Below are 17390 nucleotides of genomic sequence, written 5' to 3' on the forward strand. Positions count from 1 at the left end.
AATGCTAGAGCACGCTATCTGGTGCCCTTGTGGCTGAGGGCTACATGCATTATTCTAAATTAAAGTTCAGTAACATTAAAAATGCATTCTTTCAGTTGCTTGGCCACGTTTCTACTGTTGCATTTATTTACGTGTAGAGAAAGGGGTACTAGCTACATTTAGATACTTTGCAGCATCACGTGGCCAGAGGCTACCGTTCTGGACGGTACAGAGCGGTCTGTAAGCTCTGGTAAGCAACCAGGTAATTGAAGTAATAAACTTAGGAAGCTTCTGGAAAGACCATTAGGGAGACTATCTAGAGAAGCCAAGACCGCTTCTACTTTACATTCCCAAGCATTCTGCGTATGAAATAAAAATCAAGATAAATATACTTAATAGAGTTTTTTTTAGACAATGTGTTTGGCTCAAAGCACTTTATTTTATAGTACACCCACCATTCAATATACAACCACCGCCCCCCCATGTTTGAATGTCTGATGACACCGTTTTGATCATTAGTCCACTCAGACTCCAAACTAGGAGTTTCAAAATCAGGACTGTAAATCTTTTTTTTCTTTTTAAAGATTTATTTATTGTATTTATTGCATATGCGTGCTTTATCTGCAGAAGAGGGCATCAGATAACATTATAGATGGTTGTGAGCCACCATGTGGTTGCTGGGAATTGAACTTAGGACCTCTGGAAGAGCAGGCGGTACCCTTAACCACTGCGCCATTTCTCCAGCCCAAGGACTGTAATCTTAATAAGGTTCCTTGGCCTTAGGGAATGACACTTGCTTCCCTGGTGGGCCCTGGGAATTTCAGGTCAGGAAGAGGTTCAGCTCTTGCTCTCTCACTCATTCGTTCCATGATTTCAAACTAAATCTACATCTATTCCAAATTATAAAATGCAGGGAGAATAGAGTGTAGAGAGGAGACTGGTGGTGGCCAGGCTGGAGAGAAGTTCCCCAAGTGGTTTGTGTTCTGATTAGATGGAAATGACAGGTTTTCCAGGTCTGTCAACCGTGTTAGTGGGTCACAGAAACAAGAAACAAGAATATGAAAGGGTGTGTCAGTGGGCCCAATACAACCTGCTAGCTTCCCGTCACTGTAACGGCTACATGAGATAAACAATGCGTAAAGAGGAAAGGTTTCTTCTGGCTTCCAGCGTTGGAGTTTTTAGTCTGTGTCGGGGTGCCCTGTTGGCTTTGGCGTTGTGTCAGATAGCACTGACCTGAGACTGTTACCAGAGACGATGTCAGAGCCAGCTGCTCCTCTTGCAGCCAGCACATGAAGAGAGTGTGAGCCCAGGGTCCCATAAGCCTCTTCATGGGGGTGCCCCTCCCCCAGGACCAACTTCCTCCCATTAGGCCCCATTCCTTAAGACTTTCACCACCTTCCTTCGCTGCCAAGGCTTGAACCCCAGAGACCCTTGAAAAATAATCAGGATCCGAACTGCAGCAAAGCATCCCACATAAGAAGCCAAGCGGGGTTAGACACACCTGTAAGCAAGGCCAGGCCTCCTGTGCTGAGGGAAGAGAATCCCGAGCCAGCTAACCTGGCATGCAGAAAAGCAAGAGACCCTGTCTCCGATAAAATGGAGGTTGTCCTCTGATCTTCCCATCCTGGCTGTGTCTGCTTGTAGTTGCAGACACACACACACATACAGAAAGAGAGAGAGAGAGAGAGAGAGAGAGAGAGAGACAGAGAGACAGAGAGAGACAGAGAGAGAGAGAGAGAGAGAGAGACTTTTAAAAAGAGAAATAAAGATTTAAATCACAAAACATTTTTGCTGATAGACAAGTCATACAACCTAGTAAGGAAAGGAAAGCTCCATGGAAGGTGAAACTCCTTTCCTTTTTTTTTATTTTATTTTATTTTTTTTTATTATAAACTACAATCTTTCTTTTTTTAAAAAATTTATTTATTTTTATTTTATGTGCATTGGTGTTATGCATGCATGTATATCTGTATGAGGGGGTCAGATCTTGGAGTTACACACAGTTGCGAGCTGCCCATGTGGGTACTGGGAATTGAACCTGGGTCCTTTGGAAGAGCAGTCAGTGCTCTTAAACACTGAGCCATCTCTCCAGCCCCATCTTTTCCTTTTTTTTTTTTTTTTTTTTTAATGGAAGATTAAACTGGAATGGTGATTTTGGAACTGTGGAGTGTATCCTGTCACCTGTGTCCCCTGGAGACCAGAGCCTGGTACCTCTCTGACAGATGGCAGCAATGAGGGTTGTAGTCTGTTGAAGAGACAAGCCAGCTGTCACTCAGGGATGGAGTCTGTGACTTTGTCCTCATTACAGTTCTCTGGGGCAGCAGCATGCCCCAGGCAGCAGGGCTGGAAAACGATGGAAGCTTCAGTCTTTTAAATTTTTTTTTTCTTAGAGCACTTGAAAGGTTTGTGTAGCGAGAAGAGAGGCCATTGCAGGTGTTTTGGGAGGCAGGATGCAGATATTAGCCATGTGTACATGGAAAACAAGCATACATGTTGGAATTTATAATCCTCATATTTTTCACATCACTTTGACCGTCTCAGGACCCTTGTTATTCTGTCTCCAAAGGCCTTTGGGGGAAAAGCTAAATTTCAGACACACATGGTGGCTTTGAGAAGCTGTTTCAGCCTCAAGACAGTTTCTTCCACTGTCTTCCTGCTTTTGTTCAGCTTCCTCATCTTTGAGCCATGTTCAGCTAGTAGCCCATCATAGTTCATGGGAATTTTCCACGCTTCCTAGCCACCCTACCCCCACCCCGCATCACTGCCTGCTTTCTGCCGTGTCAGCAAAGGGGCAGCCTGTATTTTCACAGGTGGAGCCAAGCCTTTATCTGAGCAGACCCCTAAAAACCTGGCTGGGCAAGGAAAAAAAGCCTGACTATTTTAATGAGAAAATTATTTTCAGATGGAACTAAAGCCTGTTGTCATCAATAAAAGAAAATTTTAAAAAACACTATAAAAATGACTATATTGACAAGGTTGGTTTAAAGACTTTGAATGCCTGGAATGTTTAATTAGTCCCTTATATTGGTTTTGTTTTCTTTGTAATTGTGCTGATTGGTTTTATGTCAACTTGACACAAGCTAGATTTTATATTGGAAGAGGGAACCATGCCCACACCAGATTGGCCTGAGGGCAAGCCAATGGTTGATGTGCAAGGGGCCAGCTCACTGTGTGCAGTACCATCCCTGGGCTGGCAGTCCAAGGTTGTAGAAGAAAGCAGGCTGAGAACACCATGAGGAATATGGCCTCTGCATCACTTTCAGCCTCTAGGCTCCTGCCCTGACTTCCCTTGGTGACAGAGTATAACCTGACAGTTGCAAGCTAAAATACCCTTTTCCTCTCTAGGTTGCTTCTGGTCATGGTGCTTTATCACAGTAATTAAAAACCCTAACTAGGACAGACATTAGTAAGAACTGCTCATAAACAAAGTATAGCATACATGCATGTTAAAATGTCATAAAGAAACCCACTATTTTTATGTGCTTTCCTTTAAAAAAATTAATAGTAAAATCTAAGTTGGGTAAGGTGGTGCTTGGCTGTGGGCCCAGTATTTAATAAATAGAGACCATAGGATCAGGAGTTCAAAGCCATCCTTGACCATAGAGCAAGTCTGGGGCCACCCTGGCCTGTTAATAGCATGCTGTCTTAACAACCACAGTAAATTGTTTCTATCATTTCACACATTTTAACCTGTGGTGGTTTTTAATCTTTGCCTTTGTTATCTTAATAACTGCCAGATCTAACCTATAATATAGGCCGTTTTAAAAAGATTTAAACACCGAGCACTCTGTGGCATCTCGGTCCCCAAGTTAAGCTTGGTTCCCATTCTCCCACTTGTTCCCTTTGGGGTTCTAATCTATTCTTGTTTTTCTGTAGGGGACACCCGTGTTTGTACATGCTGGCCCCTTTGCTAACATTGCCCACGGCAACTCTTCAGTGTTGGCTGATAAAATTGCCCTGAAACTGGTTGGCGAAGAAGGGTTTGTAGGTAAGTGGCTTTCTTTAAAGTTTAGTGACTGTAGAATATTGATGAAGTTGAAAAGACAGTAACCAGCACAATTATATAGTAGTTGAGCCGTTGATTCTGCAGTCAAGCACATGTGCCTTTAAAAGCTCTACCTGCCAACTGAATGGCCTTGGACATATTTTTAAGTAGCACCAAAACTTTTCTTATCTGCAAAATACTGCTAATGAAATTATTTTAATTAGGCATCCAGTGGCTATATGTTCATGACCTACCACATTCAAAGCTCAGAACTGGGGATCTAGTGGTTAGCAGAACAGCTCAAACAACAGGCCTTGTGGAATGTCCTGTCAATGATGTACACACGGGAGATTGTGCTCCTCGACTGAGCTATTAGCGGTCATCCTAATACTAATACATTAAAATCGATTGTTTTTCTTCCTGGAATCCGGGTGTGTTTTTGTGACCTGATAGAAGGGAAATTCCCAGCCAGTGGTTTCGGATTTTATTTGGTAGATTCATTAACTGTCTGGTTCTTTCAGGAAGGGCCACCTGCCGTAGAGTTTGCCTTGTGGTTACTTGCCGTAATCTCAGGCCATAATGGTAAAGTTAAGAAGAAGTGAGAAAAACAAGGATTGTGTTTTAGTAGAAAAAGTCTGCTGGGCAAAAGAACCCAGATGTAGACACACCTTCGAGCCGTGACATCACAAGGTTCACTCGGGGTTATCAAGGCTGATTTAAGAATCCTCTGTACATGCAAAGTCAGGATCAAATGGGGATTTATGTAATTCCATCCTTCAGAGGTCTGGGTAATGCGGCAGCCGCGGACTTTTCGGCACCAAGTCCACAGCAGGAGTGGCTAGGCACTCTGTCTAAGTGGATTTGCTCGGTTGAGCCCCGTGTAGAGATAGAGATAATGGCTGAGGAGGCTGGGGAAAGGCAGATACTGAATAGACAGATGGGCACTTAAGTGAAAAGCTTCTAATGTATCGACTGTGGATGAAGGGCTTCTAAAGTAAAGCTCTCTGTTTTATGCTGACAGGGCTCTCTCTGCCTTACATCGTCATCAAGCAGGTATTTGCACACTATGCATCGTCTTGACAAAATATCTCTAAAGATACATGTTGATGGTTGTATGTGAAGCATGCTAGCTCTCCTGTGGCCTGGACAAGACATTAGACCCTGGCAGTGTTCCCTGAAGGCTTGCTCATTGCGAAAATGTGAATGAGATGAGGAGTCGGATATGGAGGGGTGGTACTGATCCCGGGTTAGAACTCCTGGGGTAGGAGCCTTGTTTTGATGCTGTGAAGGAAGAACTTTCCTGGGGCTCAGTTTCCTCCTTGGTAACAGCAGAAACCCCCTTGGCTATAATATTCAATGACATCCCAGGAAAATTGATTTGTAAAACACAGGGAACTAACAATTAAGGTTGTGGTGCACACCTTTAATCCCAGCACTCAGGAGGCAGTTGCGGGCAGATCTCTGTGAGTTCAAGGCCAGCCTGGTCTACAGAGTGAGTCTAGGAGAGCCAAGGCTATACAGAGAAACCCTGTCTCATTAAAAAAAAAACAAAACAAAAACAGAGAACTATGCAAATGTCAATCAGGCTAGTAGTTACTCTGTGTCCCTTTGTAGTCTGAGGGTGACCGTCTTGTGCATCGGGAGGGTCAGAACATTCTTAAAGTCATGTTAACCCACTGAGACTCAAATTCCTTGTCTGTAAAGTGAGGCCTTTTAAAATATACACTATAATTGTGAGTATTCATGGTGAGGGGTGGGCCGTCCATGGCACACGTGTGCAGGTCAAAGGACAAGCCTGTGGGACTGGTTCTCTTTCCACTTTAACATGAGTCCTAGGGATTCAGACTCAGGTCACCAGGCCGGCTCAGCAAGCACGTTTACCCACTCCACCATCTCACCAAGGCCAAATAAGGGTTTAAGAGGGCTTTCCTAATGGATTTTAAAAGAGGGTTTGTGGCACTGTGTCTTTCAAGTTCTGGCCCAACAACTTACTAATCCTTAGCCAGTCCTCACTGTGACTCTTCCTCCATTATTGGCATGTGGCGAGTGAAGGTTCAAGTCCTTTTTGAAATTGAGTTTATTTGGGAGTGATAATAATTTTTATTTTAATTGTTGTATAACACACAGCACTTAGAGCAGTGGTTCTCAACCTGCGGGTCGCGACCCTTTGGGAGGGGGTCAAATGACCCTTTCACAGGGGTCGAGTATCAGATATTTACCTTATGAATGATAATAGTAGCAAAGTTATAGTCATGACATAACAATGAAATAATGTTATGATTGGGTGGGGGGAGGAAGCGTCACCGCCACATGAGAAGCCGTATTAAAGGGTGGCAGCATCAGGAAGGGTGAGGACCTCTGGGTTAGAGTCTGCCATTCTCAGCTGTACAGCGGGAGAGTGTAGTCAATTCCTGTACCATGGATCTCCAGAACTCTTTATCCCCTTCTAGTTTATAGACGACACACTTCTACTCTCTAGTAAATCAGGGTATGGAAGTAGGGAGGGGTAGGGTGGGGTGGGGTGGAGAGGCAAACCAGTAGAGTATGGAGTGTACTGCGTGAGCCAGGTGCTATATTGAATAACAGGGAACCTGGGGAGATAGACACATCTCTTGGATGGCATCTTCTTAGCTTACTGCCACTTAATATCACTTCCAGTTCTGCTCCAACATCCAGGCAAGGCATCCTTTTGTCTTGTCTACCCGGAATAATTATTCTAAGATAATGGAATCGACGGTCCACTTAGCCTTACAACGGGGCGTGTTTATTTAATTAGCTGCATGAGTTTGTTAGATGAGAGCAAAGTGCTTCATGAGAATTTTAGAGAAAGTGCTGCGGCGACTGTAATGGCCCCGTCTCTTTGAGCCGGTGGTCCCCATGGGAGTCCACTCACCCTCCTTGCACTGCTGCGAGGCAAGCCTCTCTTTGGAATTAAACCCAAGTCAAGGGTTATTTTTACAAAAAAGAAAGAAAGAATAACACTAGCTTTTCTATTTTCTGCTCATTTAATTGTCTTTGACCCCAGTTTCCAGATGAGGACCCCACCTCTCCTTGAGAGTGTGGACCTGGAATTGTACATGCTTTTATAGCCAAGGGTCCTTATAGCCAATAGTCACAGGCACAGGAGCCCATTGATAGACTTTGGGGTCTGCTGCCCCCTCCTGTACTTAAATGCCGATAGAATGGTCCAGATGTTGGCATAGGCCTGTAGTATTGGGACACTCAGGCAGAGGGATTGTGAGAGTTTGAAACCAGCCCACACTTGTTTCAGTGACTCAGCCATCTTCCTCGTAAATCAATGACTACACCATATAATCGTTATGTGATACCATGCCAGTAAATCCTAATGTGTGCAATAGTGATAGTGTTTGCACCGTCCCAACACACCACCACCACCCCCCGCCCCAGTATTAGCCCATTCTTTATTACTATAATGCAGTGCCACAGACGTATGTTTTAAAGAAAAGAAATCCGCTTTGACTTTCATTCCTAGCCAGGGTTGAGGGCCTATATCTCCTGATGCTCTTCTGGATGGCTGGCAGAGTTGTGAGGCAACAAAAGGTGTCACACAGCAAGAGATTGTGTGTGTGTGTGTGTGTGTGTGTGTGTGTGTGTACATACATACATGGATGGGATGTGTACATGTATGCATGCATGGATGTGGGGTGTAGAAATATATGTGCATGCATGGGTGTGATGTGTGTGTGTTTGTATGTGCATCCATGCATGGGTGTGGGGTGTGTGTTTATATGTGCATGCATGCATGGGTGGGTAGGTGTATGTGCATACCTGGATGTGGGTGTGTATGTGCATGCATGGGTGTGGCGTGTATGAGTGAATATGTGTATGCTTGGGTGTCTTATCTGTGCTTGTGTGTGTATGCATGCGTGGGTGTATGTGTGTATGCATAGGTATGGGGTATGTAGGTATATATACATGTATGCATAGGTCTGGTATAGTTGTGTGTGAACATGTATTCTAGCTGATTTCTTTCTCTTTATTTATTTTTTAAATTTTGTTTTGTTTCTTTTGTTTGTTTGTTTGTATTGTCTATTGTTTGTGGGCGAGCTGTTTTATGAACATGTGGGTGGAGGTGACATAGTCCAGAAGAGGACATCACGTTCCCTGAATAACAGACAGCTGTGACCACAGATGATAGTGGTGCTGGGAACCGAACTCAGCTCCTCAACCAGAGCAGCTCATGTTCTTACCTGCTGAGCCTTGCCATTCCAGGAGAGACACTTGTGAGACAGAGCCTCCCGTAGCAGCTTTACTTGGCTGGACTTCACTGTGTACGCTAGGCTGGCAGAGCCTCTCCTCACTCTGCTTTCTGAGTTCTGAACCCCAGAGCTTGGGTCAGGCTCCGTCTTCTCCTGCTTCACAGTGTTTAGTGAATTCCAGTGAGGATGGAGGGAGAAAAACCATATTCCGAGGAAAACCATATTCCGATACAGCAGCCTCCTACCTTAAAATGTCCCTCTTGATAGACTGCTGAGTAAAGGTGACCTTGGGTACCGCTGACTTGAGTTACCTGACGCTTGTCTTCGCCCCGTGTCCTTGTAAATCTTCCCTCTTGATTTCCAGAGGAATCTAGTAAGTCGTTACACCTAGCTACTGGCTTATTCTCACGATCTGTTTTTATGGCAATGAAATGTTAAATACTCCATCATTTACGTAGAGGAAAGCCAGACCAAACTAAACATTCCTATAATGTCATCCACCCTTTAAAAAAAAAAAAAACCTGAGTTGAAGTCGTGTCCAGCTCCTGAGCTTGGAGGTTCCTGGAGCTCACCCGGTTGACATATAAAACTCTCCTCTCGGGCAGGGCTTCACTCTATTAGGAAGTTCATTTCTGTGGCTTGAGTAACCCTACACATAATCACATCATGGCTAAGAACTGGATTATTAGCAACCTGGCGGGAGGAGATGTGCAGACGCAGGCATCTGCTGAGATCGCACATTAGACCTTGTGCTCAGAAGAGCGGCATTGTGGGAGTGTTGGTTTGTGGTGTCTCTGGATGCCTGAGGACCAGAGATTGGTACCAACTCCTGTTCCCCCACTTCCCAGGGCAGGCCTCTCTACCACACATGCTTTCTCGTACAGATTAAACCTCGTTTTTGGTTTGGCCTTAGGTTTGGCTTTTAACAGAGAGTCTTCAGATAATAATAATAATAATAATAATAATAACAACAACAACAACAATAATAATAATAAGGGAAGCTCAGTGGTAGAGTGCTTCCACAGCATGGCCAAGGCCTTGGGTTCAGTCCCCAGCACAAATACCATATTTTCCAGTGTATAAGATGACCTCCAACTCAACTTTAACTTTTCCAGTTAAAATATAGAGTTTGCAGCCTAAGTCTGCTGCATAGGGTGTGTGTTGGAAGCAGGGTAGTCCTATATGGCAAGTATATTCCAAACTCTATATTTTAACTGGCAAAGTTTAAGTTGGGGGGGGGGTCGTCTTATACACCGGAAAATATGAGAAATAATACAGGCTGGAGAAATTAAGAACACCTGCTGTTCTTGCAGAGGGCCTGGGTTCAAATCCCAGCACCCACGTGACAACTCACAACTATCTGTAACTTCAGTTTCAAAGGGTCTGATGCCCTCTTCTGGCCTCATTGGGCACCAAGCAAGCATGTGATTACACATACATACATGTAGGCAAATACTCATACATGTAGAAATACAAAATAAGCAAATAAGGTTGGGATATTCTGGTAATATACTACTTGTGAAAGTATTCAGATAAAGTTAACCAATCCCCTTGTTCCCAACACTCATCTTCACTGAATCTTTTTTTGTTTGGTTGTTGTTTTTTCAAGCCGGGTTTCTCTGTGTAGCCCTGGCTGTCCTGGAACTCTCTCTGTAAACCAGGCTGGCCTCAAACTCAGAGATCTGCCTGCTCCCACTTCCTGGAGGCTGGGATTAAAGGTGTGTGTCATAACCACCACCACTCCCCCCCCAGCATCACCACTACCACCATCCCGCCCCACCCCCCAGCATCACCACCACCATCATCCCGCCCCCCAACCCCCCCAGCATCACCACTACCATCACTCCCGCCCCACCCCCAGCATCATCACCACTACCACCCTGCCCCCCCAGCATCATCACCACCACTACCCTGCCCCGCCCCCCACAGGCTCTCGCTTCATCAAATCTTAATGTGTCTTAGTGTTGTGTGTTATAAGACAGGTGACCTGAAGATAAGACTCCATGGCAGAGCCTAGCATGGCTGTACCCTTAGATTCAGTTCCCAACACTGCAAAAAAGGGCAGAAACGTGCAATGTGGTTGAAACCTCCTGTGGCTTTTTGCTGCTGTGATTTGAATAGCTAGCTGCCCAATTCCTCCTTGCAACAGTATTGGGAGGCAGAGCCCACTAATGCCCACCCCTCCCGCACACTGGATTAAAGTCTTTGAGCTTAAGGCACAGGTCTGGTTCCTCTGACGTTACCCCTTCTGCCTTAGGTGGGTCTTGAATCTGTCTTTGACATGTGTCTCCTTGCCTGTCTACTGTGATCCAGGAGGCTCTCTCACAAGTGGAGCAGATGATGACAGCATGCCCTTTTGACTTCTAGCCCACTAGCCAAAATAAACCTCCTTCCTCTAAAAAATTATCCCATCGCAAATATTATAGCAATAAGTAATGCACTGTGACATCCTCCTTAGTTCTGTCTTTTTTCTTTTCTTTCTTTCTTTCTTTCTTTTTTTTTTTTTTTTTTTTTTTTTTTTGCTTCTCTACAGGAAAGTGCTCTCTAGGTGTGAAGAGGGTTAGGGTATACAGTCATGTTGTTACCACAAAAAACTTCCAGAAAGCTTCTCCAACCTACTCTGTTTACAACTTTAGGTTACAATCATTTTTGTTTTACAGCACTCCAGGCCCAAAGAAATACCAGACGCAATTATATATTATGCAATTAATGGTCAAACAATTTAATGGGTATTTATAACCTAACAGTAGCTGTCTGCAAGAATACTATATATCCATTGAAAGCAATACTGTATCACTCTTAAATAGCCTCCGTACCTCATTAACAAGACACCTGTTCTTGCCTCCCGCCACCCAGCTTCACAAACACTGTGTCAGGCTCTCAGCTTCTACACAGTTCTTCCTTGTTCCCACAGAAGGGGTCTAACTCAGATCCACAAAGTGCAGGATGTTGTTTAACAGATGTTTATGTTGAAACAGTGATCCGCATCACAGCAGTAGGGCTCACCATGCCCAACAGGTACTGTACAGTGCCATCTTACCCTCAAAAATGTAAAAGTATCTTGGGCTGGAAAGATGGCTCAGTGATTAAGAACATAGGCTGCTGTAACAGAGGACCAGCACCCACATGGCAGTTTAAAACTGTCTGTAACTCTAGTTCTAGGGGATGCAATGGCCTTTTCTGGTTTCTCAGGGTACCAGGCATGCATCTGATGCACAGACAAATACATTCAGACATAATACCCATATGCATAAAATTAAATAATAATTAATAATAGGTTTGTTCTTTTTGGCTTCTTTTTTTTTTTTTTTTAATGTGATGCATCTTAAGGTGAGATGGCACTTACCTGTCATCGCAGCAAACCATGGACAAGGAGAGAGGGGAGAGAAAGCATCTCGATATTCTTCTGAGTTCTTTGTAAATTTTAAAAATTACATTTATTTATTTATATGTGTAGGGGTGACAGGGGTGGTGTTTATAAATCACAGGGGCAGTTTCTGGCATGGATGAATCTTTGCTGAGAGCAACACGGGTTTACTTTCCATCCTAAAAGCCTCTTGTGTGCCAGGCACTGGCGGAGCTCTGCAGCTGAGAACTCACCGGCTTGTGATAGAGTCACAGCCCTGGCCACAACTTCCACATGAGAAGTCTGAGCACCAGAGCAAAGGAGCTTGTTCAAGGGGACAAACTTGGGGCTGAAAGAGCGGCGACTTGAACCCAGTCCTTATCTTCCTGTCACTTACTGCCTGTAAATATATATACTGTGGCTCCATACCATTATCCTCCACCATACAACAGGACTAATGTTTGTTGAAGGAAAAACTAAAGGTACACATCAGTTATATGAACAACTTCTCCAGTGGCAGGTATGTCTGGATGGCCACTAGATTTTTTTTAAATGGTGAAAGTAAACATATTAGCCACTCAGTTTATTGAAGCAGCAAATAAGTCACTTAAAAGCAACTCAATGAAGCCTGCTGCAGTGACATGTGAGTGCAAGTCCCAGCTACTCAGGAGGTTGGGACATAAGGATCATTTGAGTTCAGGAGTACAAGGCTGGCCTGGGAATAGAGTGAGCATCCCAAAGACTCCCATCTCAAACAAAACAAAAGGCAGGACTGGAGATACAACTCAGTTAATAACAGGGCTTATTTAACATGCAAAACTCCATGAGTCAAAGCCTGGGACTTTGTGAAAACTAGACATAGCGGTACCCTCCTGTGATCACGTCATTAGGAAGTGGATGCGGGGGGATCCGAGGTTCAGCATCAGCCTCAGTTATATTGTGGTTCCTAGGATGGCCTGATCTATTTGAGACCTGTCACAAAAACAAAGAGTAGTTGGAGGCTGGAGAGATAGCTCAGTGGGTAAGAGTACCTGCTGCTCTTCCAGGGGACCTAGGTTGAGTTCCTAGCACCTGTGTCACATGACTGACACCTAACTCCTGCTCCACGAGATCCAACACCCTTTTTTTGGCCCCTACAGCAGTCACATGTACACACATGGTCTACACTTCACAGACACACAAAACTCGAGAATGAAAGAATGAAAAAAATAATCTTTTCAAGGGAATTTTTAAAAAATAAAATGGTTGAGAAGGCATTTTGAACTGGAAGGAATGCTCAACCTGACCTTGACCGATTCGTTTATGCCCGACACGAATGCAAATGTGTTTAAAATGAGCTCTGCAGCTCGCTCCTGTTTGTGATTTATGTTTATTCAGAACAGTGTGCTTGGAACATCGTTCTGCTTATCATCATAAAATGTGGAGTCCAAATAAGACCCTTGTCAAAACATCGCGATGCAGAGATTAGTGCCGTGACAGTTGACATGAGATGACTTTAAAAAGCGGTCCTGAGGTTAAGCTGGAGTTTTGTAACTCATGATTCCGTGGGGCCTTCTAAGGGATTTTCTCTGATGTCCATTGCACAATACGTTTTCAGATTACGTTATATGCCTGCTATCCGGTCCATCTGGGCCAAGAACAGCTAGCCTCAGGGTGCTGGACAGGAGCCAAATTGCCTTTTATAGTTTCAAAAATTGCAATTATGTGAGGTTGTTTTCTACATTTTTTTTTTTTTAGCAGCATTTGGTGTAATTACAATATGGTACTGTTCCTGTACAGGCCTCATAATTTTGAACAAGGAATGCTGGGAAACTGGTAGTTCCCGGAGGAGTATAATTTAGTGTATCTCATCCAGGACTTCTTTGCATCTTTAGGGAAGGGCATTCTGAGATTGCTAGTGCTTTCTAAAAGCTGCAGGCCCCCAGCCACCGGTAACTATAACTGTTCTCATCACTTCACTATTGATGTTTCGGTTACCTAGTCTGTCCCTGAAAAATCTACATAAGGGTTCACAGTCCTGCGGGCTGCTTGTCTAGCTCACAGCAAAGGAAAGTTTCAAAAGCTAGAAACAAAAGAGGTGTCTGAAGGAAATGACAAAGACAGACCTCCAGCAATAGACAGAGTTAAACAAAAAAAAGAAAGAAAGAAAGAAAGAAAGAGTTAAACAAATTATCGAAAGCAGAAGGCTAGCAACCAGCATCACAAAAGATAGCATCCCCGTTGGGCACACCTGGTCAACCTAAGCAGATTGTCCGTAACCACTGCTATTACCCACCTTACTCTGGAGGCTGAACCTGTGGGATAAAGAAAGAACAATGGAAAAAGCATAGATAACATTTCTATTATTTATATATGCTCATACACGTACAGAGAACTCAAGGAGCCAACTGAAAATTTATCGTAAGTAATAAATGTTTTAGTTTGCCCAGTTAGCTACAGTATAAATATGTAAAAGCCAATGGCTTTCTTTTGTGTCAAGAATAAACATAATGTGGAAAACGATCCTATTTATTCATATCCTCCACACTATAAAATACGGAGGAATACATTTAGCAAGGCGTGAACATGGAGGAAGAATACAGCCATTTATGAAAGTGAAAGTCATTGATAAGTGAGGCCAAGGTAAAGCATCCTCCCGTCATTCTCTTTGTCAAACTTTTACCTATGACTGCGCTGCCATGTCTGTCACGCTGAGAAAATCAGTGAGGATGTCAGCCATTTGAAATGGACTCCTTTTTAATTTTTTAAAGGGGGTATTTTATTTTTACATTTTCGTCAAATGATTTCAGAAGCTTCTAGACCTCTTCATTTGAATTAATTTTTTTTTTTCTTTATCTATCTGTATGTGTGTCTGCCTGCTTGTCTGGGACCTGAATTTGCAAGAGCAACTAGTATTCTTCTACAACTGAGCTTCCTCCCCAGACCCCACTTGTCGTTGTTGTTTTGTTTGCTTGTTTTTGTTTTTATGGTATTTATTATCCCAGCAAAAGGTGTACATTTACAAAGATTGTGTCCTCCTTTTTTCTCTCCCTCCCTCCTTTCCATTCTGTTTTGTTTTGTTTCGTTTTCAACTGGAGTCTTGTGGTATCCAGGTTGGCTTTAAATTTACTGTGTAACCAAGGAGGACCTTGAACTTTTAATCCTCCTGCCTCCACCTCCTGAGTGCTGGGATTATAGGTGGGCCCACCACACCCACTCTAAATATACAGTGGTTAGGATCAAACCTGGTACCTGTGCATGCTAAGTAACTACCTGCCTGCTGCAGTACATCAAAGTTTCCTCATGCCTATTGGCCTTGCATAGTTTTGGAACAACGAGGGGCAAGTTGAAGCTGTTCCCACAAAGATTGTAATTCCTAGCTATATGTCCCAGCTTCCGCATCATGAAGTCATTGTAAAGGACAAGTTCATATCCTGATCTTTTTCACTAGCTCAATGTGGAGAACTTGCCCTTGATTCTAACTTTTTTTTTTTAAACAGTATTTCATTGCGCAATTTCAGAGTAAGAATTTTCCCACTTCTGCCATGCAGGTCTGATGTCTCTCTTCAGGGTCTCCACCTTGCTGCCTGTCTGTAGTGATGGGGCCTGAGCTCTCCTCAGAGTCCCTGTCACGTTCTTGTTTGTCTGTCTGCCCATAGTGTTTAGTAATAAATCACATGTCCCCCAACAGTCTGTCAGTGACCCTCTTGAGCACCCCCAAAGACCTTTCAGTGAGAAGTCAGAGGTCCCACCTCCTGGCCTCAGGGCAGAAGTATAAACCAGAAGGTGGAGACCTTGCAAAGAAGCTGGGGTGGGGAGAAGGGGCAGTCAGAAAGACTTGGGAAGCTAAAGCAACTTACAAGGAATGTTCTGGAAGCTCAGAAAAGCTAAAACACTCCAGGCCAGGCCCCTCTCTGAAACAACATCTGAGCAGTAAACAGCCACAGCCGTGTGGTGGGTGTCCCTTCAGAAGAGCTGCCAGCAAACTGGACGGTGAGCTCCAGAGATGCAGATGTCCTCAGTGGTCACTTTGGGGTGGGGGTGGAGGGGTATTGTCTCTTCTCACAGATGCAGCTGCTTGAGAGTCAGCCATGTTCCTGCGGGTAACCACACCAAGCATTGCTCCTCTCATGTAGCCTGGGATTCTGTCTTTGGCTTGTTGTCAGTGCCCTACCTGGGGTGGATGCATGTTTGTTGACATCTCCTCAGGAAAAGGAACAAAGCAGATAGCGACACAGATGCCTAGGCAGGAGCTCACTTCTGCCTGGAGAAGCACTCTGAATACCACCCCTTTTGCTTGAAGGTGATTATGGCGAGTCACAAGTTTTAACTTTCCCAAGCCCTCGTCTCTCCGCATCTCTCTTTCTGCATGTGTATCTTTCGGTCTCTCTTTGTCTGTCTGTCTGTCTGTCTGTCTGTCTGTCTGTCTGTCTGTCTCACTCTCTCTCCCTCCACACACACACCCCACCAAGGCTGGCCTTGAACTCATGCATCTGAGCATGACCCTGAGCTTCTAATTGTCCTGCCTCCACCCTCAGAGTCCTAGGGATTACAGACATGTGCCAACCTCACCCTGTTTATGAGGTGGTGGGGGTAGAATCCAGGCCCTCATGCATGCTAAGCAAGCCCTCATACATGCTAAAGCTACACCCCTAGCCCATCAGGGAACTCTTCTGAAAGGTGTGTCTTTCTTCCTCTTTCTCCATTGGGTGGGATATTTAGTTTTGATTCCAGGGACTCTGGCAATCGTCCTGAACCCCTGGGTGGTAGCAGCTGCAGATGATGGAGGAGCTGGCACACTAGCACAGAGTGCTAACTGTGATCTTTTATGTGAGAGAAAAAAATATACAATTTTATTGGCATTGTGTCACTTTCTTCGGTGCTCCTTCAATTTGTCGGTAAACCTAATCCTGATTGGTTGATTTGTGAAAACAGAGCCTACTTAACTGTCATCCTAGCGTGCGTGCGTGTGTGCGTGTGTGTGTGTGTGTGTGTGTGTGTGTGTGTGTGTGTAGATCATTTCCTCTTGCATATTACTTGCAAGCTATGCAGGGTTTTCCTTCTCTGCACAGCATTAACTCTGGGACCAAAGTCAAGGTGACATTTCTAATTTAGAGGAGATGTGAGATTTGCTCAACATTTTACTGAGTAAAGAACTCAACTTCCAGAGGCTGGAATGTGTTCAGAATTCTGTGTGTGTGTGTGTGTGTGTGTGTGTGTGTGTATGTGTGTTTGTGCTCGCACACATGTGCACACACATGGGCACATAACAGTCAGAAGTCAATGTTGGGTGTGTTCCTCTGTTGCCCTCCACCTTATGTTTTGAGACAGGTCTCTTGGGGAGGGTAGAACTCACCCTTCCATCTATATATGCTGGTCAGTGAGCGCCCCAGGATATACCTGGCTCTGCTCTCCCAGTGCTGGTCTTACAAACATACAAACCCAGCTTTTAAGTGGGTGCTCAGAATCCAAACTCAAGTCCTCATGCTTGTGCAGTGTACACTGTACCCACCGAGCTATCTCCCCGGCCCCAGAACTCTTTGATTGATGCCTCAACAGCATGGCACTGAGGAAAACAGCTGTTGGTTCAAAAGTTCCAGATTCAGACTTGAATCAAGAAAGCAGAAACCACTAATCGAGTCATGTCAACCTGGGAGTAACATGGGATATTCATGTAGGACTCTGGAGGGTTTCCTATTCACGGTGTGTTAAAATCATTTCCACGCTAAAGTCTGTCTCTTTTGTGCAAAGTCTAAACCAAGACAGGGTTCTCAGAGGCAAACTGGTTTCATGGTTATTTTTAAGTCTTCTTTAGAGGTTGTATCATGAAATTGTTGCCTTCCCTTAAAAAGTGAAAGCCACCTACATTCATCCAAAATAT

The 17390-nt window shown here is 44.2% G+C and overlaps 1 protein-coding gene across 1 annotated transcript in view; it reads left to right on the forward strand.

Annotated features, from left to right (window-relative positions):
- Mthfd1l (methylenetetrahydrofolate dehydrogenase (NADP+ dependent) 1 like) overlaps window positions 1-17390 on the forward strand; it is a 184621-nt gene that overhangs the window by 84473 nt on the left and 82758 nt on the right. Inside the window, exon 20 of the mRNA XM_051164179.1 lies at window positions 3856-3967. Within this exon, the coding sequence (XP_051020136.1) occupies window positions 3856-3967 (112 nt within the window). The remainder of the gene's footprint in view (window positions 1-3855; window positions 3968-17390) is intronic.

The sequence above is a fragment of the Acomys russatus genome, chromosome 21 (assembly GCF_903995435.1).
Source record: "Acomys russatus chromosome 21, mAcoRus1.1, whole genome shotgun sequence".
NCBI lineage: Eukaryota > Metazoa > Chordata > Mammalia > Rodentia > Muridae > Acomys > Acomys russatus.